The sequence below is a fragment of the Armigeres subalbatus genome, chromosome 2 (assembly GCF_024139115.2).
Source record: "Armigeres subalbatus isolate Guangzhou_Male chromosome 2, GZ_Asu_2, whole genome shotgun sequence".
Classification (NCBI taxonomy): domain Eukaryota; kingdom Metazoa; phylum Arthropoda; class Insecta; order Diptera; family Culicidae; genus Armigeres; species Armigeres subalbatus.
Window position 1 is genome coordinate 149124190 of NC_085140.1, and position 20363 is coordinate 149144552.

General features: G+C 41.0%; 1 protein-coding gene across 1 annotated transcript in view; it reads right to left on the reverse strand.

The window, feature by feature from the left end:
* The window catches only part of LOC134210994 (FH1/FH2 domain-containing protein 3), a 492884-nt gene that overhangs the window by 387972 nt on the left and 84549 nt on the right, over window positions 1–20363 (reverse strand). Inside the window, exons 3-5 of the mRNA XM_062687493.1 lie at window positions 18806–18862; window positions 13430–17937; window positions 13196–13250 (exon numbers count right to left, since the gene is read on the reverse strand). Of these exons, the coding sequence (XP_062543477.1) occupies window positions 13196–13250; window positions 13430–17937; window positions 18806–18862 (4620 nt within the window). The remainder of the gene's footprint in view (window positions 1–13195; window positions 13251–13429; window positions 17938–18805; window positions 18863–20363) is intronic.

A 20363-nucleotide genomic window follows, 5' to 3' on the forward strand; every position in this document is an offset into this window, starting at 1 on the left:
AACGTTTATCCGAGTATTCAGATAAACGTCTTTTTGGCAAAATGATCAATTCAGCCGAGCCACACTTTTCAAAGAAAGTTGCACAAAGTACATTTTTCGGCCAAATTACCAGTTCGGCCGTCTGTCGCATTCGGTCAATTCAACTTACCCAGAATTGCTAATCGAAAATAGAAAGAATTTTCTGAAGAAAACCAAAAAAAAATCCGATGTTTCCGAAGTTTTAAAGTTGGCTATGCTAAACTAGCCGTTTACTGATGAACTTCTCCCTGCGAAAAAAAAATCACTCTAATAAAGGATAAAAAACTAACCGTCTTAATTAATCTAGATTGGGGAAGTTAACGTTAAAGCATCTTTTTTACAAGTTATGTGAATTTCAAAGAATACTCAACAGAAACTCAATAGGAACTTTCCGTTTCCTGTAGCAATTTGAAAAAAACTTCGCGTGAAATATCCAAAACTAGTCAAACCTGCACGATATTGCTCCGGTTTTTTTTTTTTGACCTTACTGTAAATCGTTTAGGGGCTGCCCATATACCACGTGGACAGGTTTTGGTCAGTTTCAGATAACACCCCCCCCCCCCGTGTGGACCATATAAATTTTCAAGAATTTGTATGAACTGTGGACAGTTGACATACCCCCCCTTCCCCAAAAATTGTCCACGTGGTATATGGACTGCCCCTTAGTGGATGGCAGCGTAGCCCTCTAGATTGATTTCATTTCGAGTTTAATGGTTTTCTTCAGAAGTCATGAAAACGTAGTATTTTTGCATAAACACAGCTGATCCCAAGACGAATCGATTAGTGAGGAAATCCAACTAAATTGAATGATATGACATCAAACTGAGTACTTATTTTGTTATCGGAAAACAATATCAAAATTAGTTTTCGATTGCTCTTATCGACAGCAGGAATAGTTCTTGATTGGATGTCATAGTAAGATATTTCTGCTATTACGTCTTATTTTAACCGTTAAAACGACCAAAAAGATATCAAATTAAGTAAACATAATCGATGATTTGACAACATTAAAACAAGTTATCGATTTGCTCTTAAGCTTTGCTCGGGTAGGTTTCTACCAATTAGTCTTTTCGGTTAAACGACATATTCGGCCTAACAACTTTCAAACTTGTTCAAAAATTCAATTTCAATTAGTTTTTTTTGGATTTCAACGGAACTTTTTCGCAATTTTCACGCTAAGTAGTTAGGGAGACCTCTTCAAAATTTTTACAAGATATTGCATGGAATTTTCATGGAAATAATTTGTATAATTTGTAAATTCTCTGGAGTTTCAACGTGATGTTGTAGAGATCAATCAGGAAATGATACGGAAGTTGCACTGAATCTTTGGAGTTTCCTTTGAAAATTTGAATCGGCGTGGAAAATTATAGATCAGCGGCGAGACAAATATTAAACGGCGGCGCGCCGATGCAAAAATGTCGGCGGCGGCGTCGTGCCAAAAACTGTCGGCGGCGGTGGCGTGGCGCGGCGGCGCACACCTTATAATCGTTTCAAAAGGACCTCTTTGAATTTTTAAGAAACACAGCGGCTTATGCGCCACCCCCAACGATTGAGGGACCACTGGTCGTGTGATGTTACGTTGCCAGACTAAGCTAATTTAGCATGAGTTTAATTCTCGGGGAGTTCTGAACGGTTGGATGGCTATGAGTTTGAATGAGATCCAACTGAAGCGGACGAAAACGAAAGAGTGAATCAATTCGCACGTGCTCAGAAAAACGAAGTGGAACGGAAAGAAAACGTAACCCGGGCGAACTAATATCCACAGGGCTCAGGTAGCATAAATGAATGTAGAAATGTAAGTTTAGCTTAAATTCATTTCAATTATATTATGTTTCTTTTTTCGTTAAACATAGTTGTGTGTCAGTGTGTGTGTTGTATGTTGTGTGTTCATGGCCATGAGTGACATACCTGCGCAGGGTTTTAGCAAACGACGACTGCTGGTTCACCGGAGGTTCGCAGATTCATGCGATGATCTGCCGTCGCAGAGGCGGGACTACGCCTATCTCCGGGGGGCACCAAGATGTTGGGCACCAGCATCGTTAGGGCGTGCTCGAAAAAAAACCAACGGCCGATCTATAGTTGCGGGGGAGGACGTCGGCGACTCCAGTACGCTACCCGATCGTACGTGAACCGCACGCAGATAGACCGGAGGATGTCTTCTCTACCCCGTTTGTCTGCCAGAAACTGGCGGGCCGGAACGAGCTGTCGCCGCAGAAAACGCGCCACGCGGGCGGGAGCCGAATCAAGATGGCGGATGTGTAGATCCACGGACTCTAGGTCCAAACAAAAAAGCGCCTGTTGGACGCTATTGTCCAACGTTAAAAAAATTTGAATTTAAAAAGCATTATTACCTTTTATAAAGAAGGAACGCTCACAAGAGCAGAGTTTTCGCCACTTGTGGTATATATATATAAACCTTAACTAAATAAATATGAAAATCAAAAAAAATATATAGTTTTAAATCACTTCACTTCGCTATTAATAAAGAATTATTTTAGGCACGTTTAATTTTAATTTACTAGTATCACTTTAGTTTTAATTTTTATAATTACACACCTTGAATTAAAAAACGAAAAGGCTAGGAACCACGGTGACTAACTTCTGTACTCTAGCCGACGGATTTTGGAAATGAGCGAGAAGAATGGACATTGCAGTAAATGTCCAACAAAAATCAAAAAATGTCAGTATTAATACTAACACACTTAAATTTATACGAGTCCACAGTTTATTATTTTCAAATTCATATGCCATCTTTACGTAATCCGAGAACTAATAAAAATGTTATTTAAACTTAATTGGGAATGGTTCATGAAATAATATTTTATTGTGCTACAACTTAGTTATTTATTTTAAAGTTTAAAGTTTATTTGTATTAATCAAAGAATATTACCTACAGACCCTAACAAGATACAGAAAACGTTACAACCTCTACTTCGCACTACTCACTTTTCACAGTGAGAAGTGAGAAATGAGGAGTGAGAAGTGATATGTCTCACTTCTCAATCCTCATTTCTGTAAAAAGTGATTAGTTATATGTCTCACTACCCACTTCGCACTACTCACTTTTTACAGTGAGAAGTGAGAAATGAGGAAAGAAAAGTGAGACGTCTCACTTCTCACTCCTCATTAATCACTTCTCGCTGTTAAAAGTGAGAAGCGCAAAGTGAGTAGTTCTCATTCCTAATCTCTCACTTTTCAAAAGAACTATTCGGCTAAGTCACCTATTTGGCTAAATGTCCAATTCGGCCAAATGACCCTTTCTGCCAAACGACCCTTACTGCCTAATGACCTGTTCGGCTAAATGATCCTTCCGACCAAATAACCCTTTCGGCCAAATGACCCTTTCGACTAAATAATCCTTTCGGCCAAATGATCCATTCGGCCAAATGACCCTTTCGGCCAAACAACCCTTTCGGCCAAATGACCCTTTCGGCCAAATGACCCTTTCGGCCAAATGACCCTTTCGGTCAAATGACCCTTTCACCCAAACGACCCTTTCGGCCAAACGACTTTCGCCCAGATGGGTTTCGGCCTAATGGTCTGTTCGGCCTAGAGGCATTCGGCTAAATGGCTTTCGGCCAAATGACCCTTCCCCGTTTGGCCGGAACCCAGTTGAACGGCACGGGCGGTACCATCTTTGTGTGTGTGGCGATCAAGGAGGAGCTCATAGATCTCCGACCTTTCAGTAGACCATTTTCTACAGATGCTATGAAAATGGCTTCGATCTCCGATCTTTTACGAATTACTGCTTTAGAGATGACATACGATGGCACTTTAGTCCGTGAAGGTGTCCTCATTATAGTGGCCTTTAAAATAACAATTCCAGGTATCATCTGCAAGTACCATCACAGTGTGCATCACAGACAGTGTCCATTGAAGACCGTGTTGGCCTAAGTAGAAAGAAGTCTCAGTTTTCGACCCCTTACCAACTTTTCAACAGATTCAACAGACTTTGAGCCATTGACACCAACGGAGCTTCGCTGCAAGCACTACCAGAACTATGTAATGACGATCCCTATTCATCCCGCATCGCCCAGATAAAACAGTTTAGAGGAAGGTACAAGGCCTTCTAGAAACTTTGGAGGCAGGAGTACTGCAGCCAACTCCGGTAGTAACCTTACCCGAGCAGAAGCCATTAACAGAATAGCAAAACATGATATGGACTTGATTGATATAAGAGATAAAAAAAACAGGCAACAATATCAAAAATTTGCACCGAAATATCATTTAAATATCAAGATATGCTATGGATAAGATCATACTAATGGCACATGATATTGATCACTTATTACAAAAAGCATAACTTGATCTTGCCATAATATTTTAGTGCGAAATGAAATATCGTCTGATCTTTTATCTCTTATATCAATAATGTCCTTATCTCATTTTACTATCTTATCAACATTTGATATCATTGAGCTATTTTCGTCTGCTGGGGTACGCACATCATCGGGGAATTTTCCAGCTTTCAACCCTATCCTTCCTAACGATTGCATATACGGGATTCATTGCCCACTGCACAACGCTACAAAACGATCGAAGCTTACTGTAAGCTAAGAGTCACTGTAAGCAATAAGGATCTGAAGAGCAGCCGTCTCAGTTAGGGTAAGACGGTATAATGCGCCCCACCTGGCCAAAACGCCCCCTTTGATTTCTAGAAAACTATAACTAACTAAGGGTCAAATTCAGTTGGTACCTATAAATATTTGTAAAACCATCATCCTATGTGAATATGGGAATATTTTTGTATTACATAATGAAAATATTTGCAAAATACAAAAAGTCAAAGTTTTGATGTAACTTTTAATGTTTGTTTGCTGAACATTCTGGAGCGACTCTGACATACTGTCCGCAAAACTTGCACTGGAACACTCAGTTGGGCAACAAAATTACTTTTCTTAGTGGTTAATATGATATAAAATTGCTTCTATCTTAAAAAATGTAACGATTTTTGAAAACATGTTTCACTGGCCAAAACGCCCCAGTGTAGGCAGGACGATATGCCCTTACCAACTGGACACAAGCGCAGCGAGCCTGCAGCAGTTGCTTCCGAATTGTATGGAAAATATTGAAATGTAATTCATACCTGCTTGAATGAACCTATGTTGGTTTTTTAATGTCAAGCGCATAAGGATTTGTAGCCTTTTTATTATGGGATTGATAAAATACTAATGAAGGGCTATTAAATGACTTTGGTTGAGGTGGGGCGTATTGCCCAGGCACTTTTTAAAATTCATTTTTTCACGACTTTTCAAAAAAGCTTTATTACGTGTTACCTGTAATATTTTTATATGACTACTCACGGGCAATGCATTTGCGACTTCCTGGACTACCAAATAACACAAAGTTTGCATAAATTGCGTTGAAAAGTAAAAAGTTATCAAGGAGTTGCCTTAGAGAGGGGGGGGGGATAAAATACCGTCTTACCCTATATTCTCCCATTAGCCGAACGGTAACTCAAATATTAATAACGTCCCTGAAATCGGTAGAAGGTCGGCTTCCTGTGATCGACGGGTTCGGTTCCAAAATTGGTTAATACAAATGTTGATAGTTTTGACTGTTAAATTAGTAAATAGAATATAATTGCATTGCACAGTGTTGCTTTTTGCCGATTTCGTGCGCTTTTTTAATAACATCGTTTCTGTTGATTTTTTCGCTATAGTTTGGAGAAGACGTTAGATATGAAAAGGACCTTTTTTTGAGAACACCTGTAAGTGGTTTTAGAAAGTTCTGGAACATCAGGAGAAATTACCAGGTGTAGAATATTATATTTTGAAGCTGCTATTTTTTTATGAATCTATTGTTGGCTTAATGCCAATTCTGTAAATCCTAAAAACTTTTACTTGGTGTAGCATTGTGAGAGTTAAATCATTGCATGACCAACGCATTGACCACCATTGGTCATCTGGCGCTTAATGTCCGGAACACCCATAGTAAAGACAAATTCTTGAAAATAGTCCTAGAATACAGTGGTTTGTTATGAATGTGAGAGCAAAACTCCGCTAAATGGTCCTCCGGGAGCTCCAGAACATTCTGAGAAAAGGGCCAGTTTTTAAATTCATCCTCATAAACCGTACTGTTTCACAAAACGATTTATGCATCAAAATGAGAGCAATATCATTTCAAGAACCAAAGGTTTACCCCGGGAGGCCACTAAGAGGTGCTCCAGAAGCTCCAGAATAGCCGAAAAGGTAATCAACTCTAGAAACTCGCCCTAGAAAGCTGCGATTTTTTTGTAGTTGTTTGCGATCAAAATCAATTCGAGGATCATTCATTGACACCGTGTGGCCGTTAGGTGAGCATCTGGAAGCTTCGGAACTTTCGAAGATGTGCCAATTTTTAAGTCGTCCCAGAAAGTTGTGAGTTTTTAGAAATCACTTGTTGAGAAATGTGATAGCATAATTGATGCAATCTAAACGTTTAGCCACAATACATCCAATAATGCTGCGACTTTCAATAAATCGTTCGTTCACTTCAAGTGGTGGAATAAAATGGGATAGTTCGAAATCGTCTAATGACAAGTGAAGACACTCCACTAGAAGCTCTAAACAACCTTTGACTGACGTATTGTAGAGCTCCATAATTGTCGATCTTGGGTGATGTTCCTCCAGTTTTCATAAACGTTTAGGGTTCCCAGGTCCGATTCCACCGCGTGCAGCAGCCACGAAGTCGCTGGCCTCTATCCGGATCTCTAGTGAATATTGTTTTTTCTATTCTTTCTTCTGACATTCGCACTAAGTGACCGGCCCTTCAGAGTTTGCCGTATTTTATACGATTCACAATATTTTCTTCCTTATACACTTGATACAGCTCGTGATTTATGCGTTTGCGCCACACATTTTTTTCTAATTTCCCATCGAGAATTGTACGTAGCCCTTTTCGCTCGAAAACCCTAAACGCTTTCCGGTCCACCTCTTTTTACATCCTTACGAATCAGAGCAAATTTCGTTTCCAATATTCGATGAAGCCCCTATTCGCAGCAGCAATACGTCTTTTCACTTCACAGGAAACGTCATTGTCACATGTCATATGTTCAAAGATAAACAAATTCTTCAACAACTACCCCATCAAGCACTACCTCAGCACTAACACCAATAGGCCTACCTTTATCTTTACCCGCAACCATGTACTCCGTCTTGGTAGAGTCGATGATTTAGCCTATCTTCGCCTGCTCCCTCTTCATTAGGGCAAAAGCCTCCACTACTGCCCTGTGATCGTTACCAATGTAGTCAATGTCATCCGCAAAGATCAGGAGCATATGCGACCATGTGATGATAGTGCCCTTCTTCTGCACACCAGATCTCCTAATCACCCCCTCGAGTGCAATATTTACAATAAATTTGAAGGCGCATCACTCTGCTTCAATCTCTCCACAGTCACAAACGCGGTTGATACGTGGTCTGCAACCCGAATATTTTATTTCGAGCCATCAAGCGTTGCACGTATCATCGTAATCAGCTTCGCCAGAGCACCGTGTTCGAACATTATCTGCCACAGCTAATTTATTTTCACTGAATCGTACGTACGCTGCTTTGAAATCAATAGACAGATGGACTGTACTCCCGAAATTCATAAAGGATCATCTTCAGGCTAAACATCTCATCCGTCGACATCTCATCGGCCTTCACGGCCAGACAGGTAGATTTTGAATCTGGAACGACGAAACTGATTAGACTAGCCAGTAGGGTGGTTCAAAAAATCGATTTTGCTCCACAGTGCTTATCTGATTCTTTATCATTTTCTGAGTGTCCCCTGAAAATTTGAGCTCATTTGGATTAAAACTGATTTAGCACAAGCCGTTTCAAGTTTGCATGCAAATTAGTATGAAGAAATTTATTTTTTCATTGTACTGTTAATGACGCTTCCCCATTAGGCGCAGGTTAAAAGAAAACCTACATAGCTAAAAGGAATACTCAACACCTTTCACCCAGTGAAAACCGCATCTTAATTAATCTTTCCAATAATTAGTAATCGAATTTAATCTATACCGTGGTTTTCTGGAGCTAATTGCATAACTCCTCAACAGGCAACATTGCTGCTCGTGGCGCGAAAGATAGCACACACAAATTCAGGCTACTATGTTGCCCTGCACATTTCAGTGATGCCCTCAAAGAAGTTTAACGATCATGACTAAAGATTCGCATCCTGTCTTAAAATCGATTACTAATTATTGGGGCAATTAATCAACATGCGGTTTCCGTTGGGTGAAAGCTGTTGAGTATTCCTTCTAGCTATGTAGGTTTTCTTTTAACCTGCGCCTAATGGGGAAGCGCATTAACAGTACAATGAAAAAATAAATTTCCCCATACTAATTTGCATGCAAACTTGAAACGGCTTGTGCTAAATCAGTTTTCATCCAAATGAGCTCAAATTTTCAGAGGACACTCAGAACATGATAAAGAATCAGATAAGCATTGTGGAGCAAAATCAATTTTTTGAACCACCCTACTAGCCAGTTTCTTCATTTACTGAGGGAGCGCATCCAGTTAAAGATTTTTTTTTCACACAGATTATCAGTGGATTCAGAATACAAGTCAATGTAGGGAAGGGGGTGGAAATGATGATGCAATCACTCGCCCACTGCAAGCCGAATATACCTCTGTTCGTACGGAATTTATTGGAATTGTTGGGTTAAGGTTCGAGAGGCAGAGGTCCGTCTTGGTTAACTGTCAATGTTATGGAAAGCAACTGATGGTATTTCTAATTGGATTTATTATACGAGCATCTTTACTGCCGTCATACGCATATTTGTCCCATGTTTGCTGGGATTTCCTATGTACATGGGACAATTATGCGTAGAACGGCAGTTTAGTTCATTTCCAATTCTAGCAGAAACGGCTAGAATAGGCTAGAATATGGTATAGGTATAGGAAAAGAAATAGAAATGGTATGGAAGTCCATTTCCAGTTCTAGCTATTGCTAGAAATAAATATACAGAAAGATACAAAGTAGGAGAATGGAACGGAATTTGGATTGAACCCACGACCTCCTGCGTATGAGGCAGAAGCAGTAGCCTTATGACTACCAAGCCCGCTCTCTTCTCCTTCTTTTCTACTTTGTTACAAAAAAATGGTTCACGATTAGGCAACTGTTGAAAACAAAATGTAAGAAATGACGATTGCTTCGGGAATTCCGGTATTTCAGGAGGACTTCTTGGTGGCCACTCGGGATCAATGAATGATATTCGCAATCTCACGCTTAGAATCATAAGGGCGTAACTGTATTGATCGATTTATCTTCGACGATATTTTCCTTTTATCAATATAGTGAATTGCGGTAGTTTGCCGAAGGTTCATGGTTGTAATGAAGGATGATTGCATCTTCTACCTGAAGCAAATATAAAATCGACGAAGAGAAATCGATCAATACAGTTACGTCCCTATGATTCTAAGCGCGAGCAAAGACTCTGCTTCTGTACTGCTATTACAAACGATTTTCGAAAGTTTCTAGAACGAACAGCAATAATTGACAACTGCTTTGGATGCCTCTGCACTTCTGGAGCACCATCTGGGGACCACCAGGTAGCCCTTGCATTAATTTTGCTCTCATAACAAATGACGAATTTCAAGAATTAACCACTGCTCCGGATGATTCAGAGCTTCCCAAGGATAACTTAGTGTCCACCTGGAGTCAATTAATGGCCCTGGACATTACTTTACAACGGATTGCCAATTTCTAGAACAAACTTTCGTAGTATCAGATAGAGGCCACCTAGGATTGAAGAGTAGTGCATGTATTGGTTTTGATATGACAATGTTAAAACAAACGGTTTATGAAAAGTTACATCTGTTTAGAAGAATTTCTGGAATCGATCATATCTCCGAGTGTCCTGAATCTTATGGTGGGTCTCCTGCTGGTCACCCGGCGTCCATGAGTGGTCTTTGCATTTATTTTGCACTCACATTGCTAGATAAATTGATTTAAAACAATGAGCTCTGAAAATGTTAATGAACATTCTTGACTCCTCAGGGAACCTATTCCGGAGTTGGAGATCCGGGGTGAACTTGTTTGATGAACCCAAATAGATCAGAAATAAACGCTTGAGACAATTTCAAGAAGTTTGACACCCATATTGTTGGGGTTCCAATGAGAAATAATTTTGGCCAACCCCGGCTCCCGGGAACCTATTCCAAAATGGCCAATAGAAAATCGGCACTTCTGATGGACCCAAATCGATAAGAATCAATCTACTGAAATGATGAAATTTCTAGAAGTTTAATATCCGTATAGCTGATTGGCTATCGAAATCCACAATCAGTATCATTTATGCAGGACATATTCCTGGAAATCCGGATTTTCCAGGAATTGAATTGACCGGATCGATTCCAGGTAATATCTTTATAGAAGAGAAAATTCTGAATCGAATAAGCCTAAAATTGTTGAAATCGGTTGTAAATTTCCAAAGATATAAGCATTTCAGTTTCGTGGGCACCCGGGTACCATGCCGGCCTGTTAAGGGTGTTTTTTTGCCGGTCACACAACGGTTAATCCACCTAAAAGTGAGATTAAAATTTTGCTTTACCATCGAAACCAGATATGAGCCTAGTGTCTTCGGGAAAGTTGTAGCGGATGGTATTTCAAGCCACTTTGCCAAAGAGACCCCATACCTATGACTTTTATAGTACGAGATATGTGACATTTACTGTGGAAGGCCCCTGAAATCAGTTTTTTCAGCATAACTTTTTTTCTATGTTTCAGGCATTTTTACCACCTTCTACAAAGTTGTTTGGCTAACAAAAATACACGTTTTTGTAGAACATTGCGAAGCTCTATCTCTTCAAATTGAAAAGTTATTTGAGAAAATGTGTTTTTTCTAGGGGTGTTTTAGAATCGTGTAACTTGTTCCGGCGCAACATGGCGCAAACATCGACTCTTATCTCACGGTTGAAGCTTGTGTTTACACGAAATTACACGTGATTTATATAGATTTCAAATGTCCCCCTTTTTGCTCTACTTGTACATTAAGTTTATGTTAATGCCATAGGATCACAATGAAAATTAACCTTTAATAGGTGGCCAATAGGCCCTTAGTATATTACAACACTATGAATTGAACTGATGTCTGTATGTGTGTATATTCGTGTGTAAGTGTGTATGTATAGTCATTTTATACCCACATTGTTTGGAAATTAGAATATAACAATTTTTCACAGAATTTGAGTTCATTATTCATTATTGAAAATTTGTGAATAATGAACGGTGGCGGATTGTTGGATTATAGTAAACGAGAAAGGAATCTTTACCAATGTGTGTAGTATTCTGGTTTTCAATGCAATGTTCTACAAAAACGTGTATTTTTGTTAGCCAAACAACTTTGTAGAAGGTGGTAAAAATGCCTGAAACATAGAAAAAAAGTTATGCTGAAAAAACTGATTTCAGGGGCCTTCCACAGTAAATGTCACATATCTCGTACTATAAAAGTCATAGGTATGGGGTCTCTTTGGCAAAGTGGCTTGAAATACCATCCGCTACAACTTTCCCGAAGACACTAGGCTCATATCTGGTTTCGATGGTTAAGCAAAATTTTAATCTCACTTTTAGGTGGATTAATCATTTTACAGGTATTCTCAAAAAAAGGTCCTTTTCATATCTAACGTCTTCTCCAAACAAACTATAGCGAAAAAATCAACAGAAACGATGTTATTAAAAAAGCGCACGAAATCGGCAAAAAGCAACACTGTGCATTGAAAAGTATGTATCGGTTTATTGAAATGTTTTCTAGAAGAAAGTTAAATTTCGCGTCCGCTCTAAAAGTGTCCAACAAAAATAGAAATTTGTTGAGATATTTAATGTATTTTCATAAACATTTTCACGATCTTTGTTTCAATTCCGGGTCCCTTCACCACGCAGGTGAATTAATCAAATTTTTTTGTCTGCTTCCGGAGCAATTGCGACTTGCCGCGTGTGTAAACGGTCATATCTGCTACTACATTGCTGCCACAAGTAGTGTTCCCTCCAAACGTGTTCACATTCGCAGGGCACCATCTGTTTTTATGGTGTGCCTTTTATCTCCGCACTCTCCGTACTCTGGATCAAGCGGTCAAATGGTGCAATGGTGGGAATGGTTATGCTTTGTTCCCAAAGGGAGACACAGGAAGAAGGAACGGAAGTTATGTACCACACGAGGATGTTGGACACCAATGGGGGCCTCGCCTCCTGGACAATCCAGTTTAGTCGAATATGTGTGATCAAAAATATTAAGATAATGTGCTAATGGGTTGACAATTGATCTAATTGAGTTTACCCAAAGGATTATAACTGTTTAGGCTAATACAATGCGGGTCCTATGTTAATACAATGTTTTAGAAAAATATATTAAGCTCGTTTAGTGGAATGTATTAAACCGTCTAAGACGAATTAAGTACTGTCCATTTAATTCCACCAGTTAATTTTCGAAATACGTATCTGCAAAGATAACGAAAATTAACTGGTGGAATTAAATGGACAGTACTTAATTCGTCTTAGACAATGTTTTAGTTCATGAGTAACATTACGCATTTACCGTAATGTTGACTGGCTAAAAAAATTGAAGGGTGTAATGGATCAATAGCTTCGTTTATTGCATGCTTAGTTGAAAAAATGGAGTGTTATTCCGTTCTGTCCTAATGAAATACTGAACTTTTCTTGAAACATCTAGCGTGATTATTTGGACAGTGTTCGTCAATTTGCTGCCATTTTATTTTATTATTTCTTTATTTCAGCTGCATCTCGAATTACTTTTCCGGCGTTTTACAGCTTTCACTGAGAATTGCTCAGTATACTTGGTTTAATTTTCTTTTCATCCGTAAGGCAATAATTTTACAAAAAAATATAAAAATGTATACATCAACATTATCAGATAAAAGAAACAAACTTAGAATACCTTCCTTTCTTGGGTAGTTTGTTTCGGATACCTTTGTAGTTATATTTGAAAATGTGAAGATTAAATTAGCAAGCGTTCAATTGAAGAACAATGAAACGTCTGCTAATTTCTTCCCTTTCTGGATATATTGTCAACGATGTTGATATTTTTATCTATGTTGAAAACCGGAAAACTAAAACATAAATAGCAAGTTTCTCATAATTATCTGCGGCGACCATGTTTATATTAAAAGGTTCGTTATCAAGTATTTTACCTCTCTAAATTTCTATGAATAAACATCAATTGTCGTCGAATAAAATATACAAAACTACTCACCTCAACATTCTTCGTCGAACCACCAGCGCCGGCAACTTCTCCACCACTGGTAGAACTGAAACCAAAAATCAAAACAAAACATAGTGGTGAGTTTCTCTCCGGTTTCTTTCGCACTCTCACTCTCTCATCACAACTGCGTGCGTGTGTGGCGAGTGCGGAAAATCTTTTTATAGCAAGTGTGCAATACAACCATCATCGCGTGACCGCGAAACGATCGAAAGCTTTCATACCAACCTGTTGCCATAAATGAACTGCGCCGTAGCGTCGTGAACCCGCACGTCATGTGGTGAAATTTCCTGCAGATCGTCCATCACAAACATGCGGTCCATCATCGGACTGAGGGGATGGCACGATCCTCCCAGCATATCGTCGATGTTGGTGTGCCGCGAAATGTAAATCTGCGGTTGGGATGTGGCTTTCCGTTCCAGGTCCGGCAGCTGGTAGGTATTCGGCTCCAGGCTGGGCTGGGCTCTGTTTACCGTTACCGGAGGAATGTTGTCATAGGGAGACAGTCGATCAGTTTCATGTTTGCTGTCTTCGACCCCCTCCGGGCTGGCGCGATCACCCAGAGGAGTATCCGTAGTCTCAATTATTTCGATAATAGTATTCCCGGTAGGGAATTGCGGTAGTCCTGCTACAATTTTACTGATATTTCGAATCTCTTCGTCCAGATCGTTATCCACTTCTCCCTGATGATTCTCCTCTTCTCCGTGTTTCTCAATAAATGAAGACAACTTTCTCGGACTGCCCCCCATTTCATCTGCACTATCCAGCCACTTGGATCGTTCCCCGGATTCTACTTGAGTGATTTTATACTTGGTTGGGCTTGTCTGTTTCGAGTTGAAACTATTTGATCGACTCACTATATTCGATTTAGAAGCAGACCTCGATACATTGGTGTCAGATTCAGTCATCCACCAAGGTGCTTCACCGGATTCTATTCTAGTTATCTTGAAAGGTTTGGCCTTCACGGGACTGCATTCGCGAACTGAAGCATCGCTGCTTGCCGTGACTTCGGCAGTTTCATTAATCTTGTCAGCGCTCAACATCCACCAGGCTCTTTCACCAGATTTTGCACGAGTTATTAAGATCTGCTGTTGTTTTGGCTCAGGTGTTTGTTCCTTTGAAGCTGCTTGGCTACTACTTGTAGTACTGGTACTAGAGCTCGACTTATCTTTCTTTTCCAAGTCTCCCATCGCCTCGCGCCACCATGCTTCATCTTCTGCCTCTAATGTGTATACAGTGTATCCATTATTCTTGCTGTCTGGACTAGGATCCTTGGAAACCTCATTACTTAAACTATTAGACGATTCTTTGGCCTTTGCCGCTACGTTATCGGTGCTCATCATCCACCAGGCCTTCTCACCAGATTCTATTCGAGTTACTTTGACCGGTTTATACGTTTGACTGTTGGATCTCCTAGAGATGCCAGAAGATTTTCGACTTCTGCTAGTAGCGTCTTCATCATTTGTGTCATCGCCTTCGTTGTCATTTTCGTGATCATCAGATTTATCAGTACCAGATTTTGATTTAGAATTATTGTCAAGCAACCACCAAGGTTTCTCTCCAGACTCAGTTCGAGAAATTTGAATTGCCCTAAACGGACTATAAGCCTTCTTATCAGCCTCTTCAGCCGGCACTGCCAGGTTTCCATTAGTCTCTTCAGAAGATCCTTTATTCTCGTCTTTGGACTTCTCGCTTTCATCTGCCATCCACCATGCTTTCTCACCCGATTGCACTGGCCTGATCCTATAAACATAGCTTTTCGTCGAGGCTTCTGGTTCTCTCACTACCGGTGGATTCCACCACGATGCTCGCTGCAGATCAGACTTCTGGCCACCATCAGCTTCGTCTTCCTCGTCGTCCTCCTCAGTGGAATCATCGTCCTTGATACTCTCCATGTAATGCGTTCCCGCTTCCCAGCCGGACTTCTGCGCCGAATCTTGGTTCAAACTTTCCGTCACACTAGTCGTACTATTGTTGTCGTACCAACTGGTATGATTTCGGTTGTTGTTATTAACAAAATTCGTCGCCAACTGAATCGCTCTCATCAACAGCTCGTTGTTAGCATTGGACGAATCGGCAGCTGCATTGCCATGCTGATCTACCGTGGCCCGATTCGGTTGACCATCGCCTTCCGAAGTCGACGAAGCAGTTGCCGTACTCAGGTCCGAGCTAGTCGATGAAGAGCGATCGGAACGACGGCTGGGACTGGCGCTGGCTCGCGTTGCCTGTGGTATCCGACTGACACCATTCTGAGGAATGCCTGCAGCCGTTTGAGTTGCGTTCGAGGAAGAAGATGTTGAAGAGTTCGACTTGCTCGACGAAGTTGATCCCTTGCGAGGCCGTTCTGGCGCAGGGCCCATGTTGAGAGCCGATTTACGGAAATCTTTGTTTATTTTAGAGTTTGTCGAGTTTGCCACCGATTTTGTAGGAGAACCATCTTTGAAAGGCACTGGCGGTGGTTTTTCCGGCGATTTTTGTTTTGGTGGTGTCTTTGGTTTCGTGGAAGGTGTGCTTGTGGATGACCTGCTGGGCACAGTACTTTTAGGACTGGCAGATTTGGATAAACTCATTTCTTTCACTCGTGCCGCTAGCGTGGAGATTTTTTCTTCTTTCTTTTCCGGAACGTCACTACGCGGAGAGACAACACTTGTTTCTCGGCTTTGGCTAGAACTGTCGCGGCTGTACCGTGACGATGCACTGGAATATCTGGTGTAACCGGAAGATGCACTGGAGCTGAATTTGTCCAGGAACGGTGACCAATTTCTGGTAGTGGATTGATTGTATCTCAAATACTTAGTTGAGTCATCCATTCGATCCGATTGCACGGCTTTGTCTGCGGTCTCCACAATGCGTAACTGTTTTTGGATCGTTTTCTCGATCGTTTTGCACATTTCAGCTCGCCTTGCTCTGATGTATGGCGTAGATCCCGGCGGGGTTGGAGAAGTACTTCGAGTAACTAATGTTATTTCGATTAAGATTTTTGGCTCGGGTTCCACGCTACTTTCGGTCTCTTCAGATGTTTCCTCTTCGGATGAGCTACTTTCAGAGGAAGACGAGCTTTCTTCCTCTTCCTGTGCTTTTTTCTCGTCTTCTACAATCAGTACCGGCTCGGGTGAAAATATTTGACTCCGTATCAACAATGGAGAAGGGCACTGTGAAGTTTCTCTGGATTGAGAGTTTAATAACCTTGAAGAAGGTCGACTAGTTCGTGCAGCAATAGCTTCGGTAGAAGTCATGTACGATAAAGCTACTCCACCAATCGGGCTTGTTGGAACTGGGCTACGTGACGCAGTTCCGCCCAAACTGGAATTACTTCTACCGTACGGTCGATAGGAGTTCGTATTGAGGCCATACTTTTCTCGTATTGACTCTGCTGGGCTAGGTTCTCTGGAAGGTCTCCTACCTAAAGAAGAGTTCACGGCAGGACTGGGATCACGACTTCTTACATTAGAAGCACTGGGACTAGGATCCCTTTTCTTTTGAACTGGAACTGTTAATGTTAGGTTCTCGACAGGCTTTTCTCTAGCTGTCAATGATCGTGTATATGATGGAGTTTGTTTGGTGGCAGCCGCATCTTGCAATCTCTGTCTAGTAGTAGAGCTGATAAACGATGTAGATCTTGTAGACGCAGGACTTGGATCTCTGGATCGGAGCTTGTTAGCCCCGAATGTAGGTACCTTTTTCGGTTCAGTGGCGGGACTAGGATCTCTCGACCTCAAGCCAGTTCTGATTGAAATGCTACTAGCGAATTTTTTGGGTTCAGCTGGGCTTGGATCCCTTGAACGATGAATAGCTGTAGAAGTAGTCTTAGTACTTGTAATATTGATTTTGGGAGTTACAGGACTCGGATCTCTCGATCTTGCAGGGAATGACTTTGTCACTATCTTTTTCGATTCAATAGGACTGGATTCGCGAGAAGTTTGTGTACGCACCGTAGGGCTGGGATCTCTAGAACGGGCTCGGTTCTGGAAAAAGTTACTTAATGTGTTGGATGTTTGCCTCTTGTAATCTCTGGTAGGCGCTTGGCTACCATTTTCCTTGGCAGTAAATTTGTTGGCAATTGCAGAAGCGTATCCTCCTGGTCGTTTGCTCTCCACCGCAGGACTAGGATCTCTTGATTTAATGTTGCTTGCTATAGCCCCGCCAGCAGGACTCGGATCTCTAGCTCTAGAACGGCCAGCACTCAAACTGGTTGTGGAATTAGTCCTGGCGGCCGGACTCGGCTCCCTTGATTTCTCTCTAGCAACTCCAGCCCGTCCGTAACGAGTTGTGAAGGTAACCGGTGGAGCAATATCTTTCTTAGGTTTGACTGCAGCTGTCTTAGCATTTGTTTTCGATGAGTCTTCGCCGTCCGCAGAACGTTCTCCATATTTCGCAGCGATCAATGCCGATTTTTTAATAGCCTTAGGCTTATCTTTTTCGAGCTCAGCCTCTAACTTTCTTGACGTCTCAATCAGCCTCTCTTTCTCTCGGAGTCGCTCCTTCTCTCTTTCCTTCTCTCGCTGCTCGCGTTCACGCTCCCGCTCTTTTCTACGATCCTCTTCTTTAGCTTTCTCTCGTTCCTTATCTTTATCTTTCTCGGCGGCCAAACTAGAATACCGGCTGATGTATGTAGATACATTTGATGTCGTACGAGGGGCGCGATAGCTTCCAGAGGTGAAGGATGGTCTATAACTGCTGCTACTACCGGTAGAACTCAGCGTACTGAACCGGGAACTCGTAGGTTCGGTCGAGAACTAAAAAAGAAGAAATAAGACCATTATTACTCAATTGACACAGATTACCAACATAAATCAATCAACACATCAAATTCATATGAAACATGTATCCGAGCTGATCAGCTGACACAAAAACGATCGTCGGGCGCCAGAGAAGTTTAAAATCTTTGGCACCGGTTTTATGGCTTTCGCAAAGACATTTAGATTTCGTCACACCGCGATCATCTACAACCCAACACACTTCGCATATGCAAACGGGAAGTAAAGGAGAGTACGAGTAGCCGACAGACAGCAGCGCAACCGCACGGATACGTCACTTTGTCTACGTCGGGCATGTTGGGCTTGTTTCGATCGACGCCGTGCCAAGTTTGTTGATTTTCTTATGCAGTGTGTTATGTTTTGTGGTGGATATTTGAGTGCTGGGTAGAGGTACTGCCAAAAATATCTCCCTTGAAGTGACCCGAAGGAAGCGCGTTGGTCACCAGCACCGACCGTTGTGAACGCCACATCAGTGTCAATCAAACGGCGACGACGATCTGCCGGTAGACAAAGTATGCTCGTATGTTTTTGGGTCAACAGATGTTATTGCTTGATGCGATTTAAGGTAAATGGAATATTGGATATGAGAGACATATTGGCAGCCGGAAAGAAAGCACTAATGGAGCAATAGATTATTCCAGATCTTTTTCAAAAGTTGAAAATTGTTGAATTTGGAAAATTTACAAGGAAATGTTTTTTATTTGCTAAATATTATTTTAAAATTTTGATTCAATTGCTTCCACTTAGACAAAAATAGGGCGAAAACATGTTTAGGTTTCATAACTTCTAAATTGGGCACTATGTGAAGCAAAAAGGCAAAGATGGACGGGTAGGGACGAATACGTACTCTACTGCTTCCATAAGAGGAGCTAGATGTTGGGTAGTAGCTTGACTTCCAGGAATACTGTAATAAAGGTTAAGTATAATGCGATTAGAAACCTTGAGAAAAGAAGATTTTTAAAGACAGAATGGTAATAGGGGATCGACATTTATTTCAGACAGGTTATTGCGTTCCCGGCACAAGTCTCCAAAACGACGATTCAAAAATTATGTTTTGGCTTTAAGCTACACGCGAAAATTTCAAGACTTCCGTGAAATTTGCCAAAATAATATTGCTATCATTGATTCAAAACCGGAAACAGAACCCCTGTTGGAAACATATGTCGTCACCCTGTTCGAAATAAAAATATATTGGTCACATTTCAGTCAGGATTTTATTTTATTATCACTTGTTCATAGTTTCTTTCTCCATTTATTTGAGTTGAAGGACTTTAAGCACCACGATAGAATGCATCTGTTTTAAAACAGATGTAAATTGATGTTTGGACGAGTATTTGTTATCCATCAGTATCAGTTATCCATTTCATAACAAACGGCGTAAATTTATCACTTCTGAACTAGACATGTGCGCCGGTCATATCATCGGCGGCGGCGGCGTGGACCGGCGTGTATGAAAAAATCAATGGCGGAAAAATTTATTTAAACGCGGATTTTTGGATTCACGCAGTTTCGATTCACACGGTAGGAATCGCCCGTATAAAAATCAATTTCAGTGGATTAAAATTGGAATAATCTACGTTTGCCGATCATCAAACAACACATTCAAAACAGTCAACTGTCGGCCACGCCAATCAAAACCTGATTTCAAGATGTTAACACTATTTTATTTTTTCTGATTTTGATTATTCAAATTTTGACAATAAATCCTGTTTTACTTTTCTTGACCCTCGAGCAATGTTGAGAATTGGATTTCAGTGTCATAGAACTAATTTGTTTTAAAAAAAATTTGAACTACTATTCTTTGAGTTACATATACAATTGGACAATGAGTGGCTGCATAATTATTCTTTTAGAGGACTTGCAGTGATACTTCGTTCAGCTGCTCTGACCCCTGGATCCTGGAAAGACATACACGGTGGAATCCACTAATGACAGCCACTATGGACAGTTTATTCCACACTTCGCGTTCTTGTATGCACAAATCTCAATAGATGACCAACCAAATCAAATATTTTTCCTGAAATTTGGTTAAATATGCCAAAAAAGTTCTTGGTGGAGTTTCTATTTCTGGCTTAACTAGGATTTTTTTTTTTAAGTTTCTACTTGCGTCTTTAGAATCACAAATCGACCACGTTCTGATTGATGGACGGCACTTCTCCGACATTATCGACGTCAGGACATATCGTGGCGCTAACATCGACTCTGACCACTATCTGGTGATGGTTAAACTGCGCCCAAAACTATCCGTCATCAACAATGTTCGGTACCGACGACCGCCGTGGTACGACCTAGAGCGACTGAAGCAACCTGATGTCGCCACTGCATACGCGCAGCATCTCGAGGCAGCGTTGCCGGAAGAGGGTGAGCTCGATGGGGCCCCTCTTGAGGACTGCTGGAATACAGTC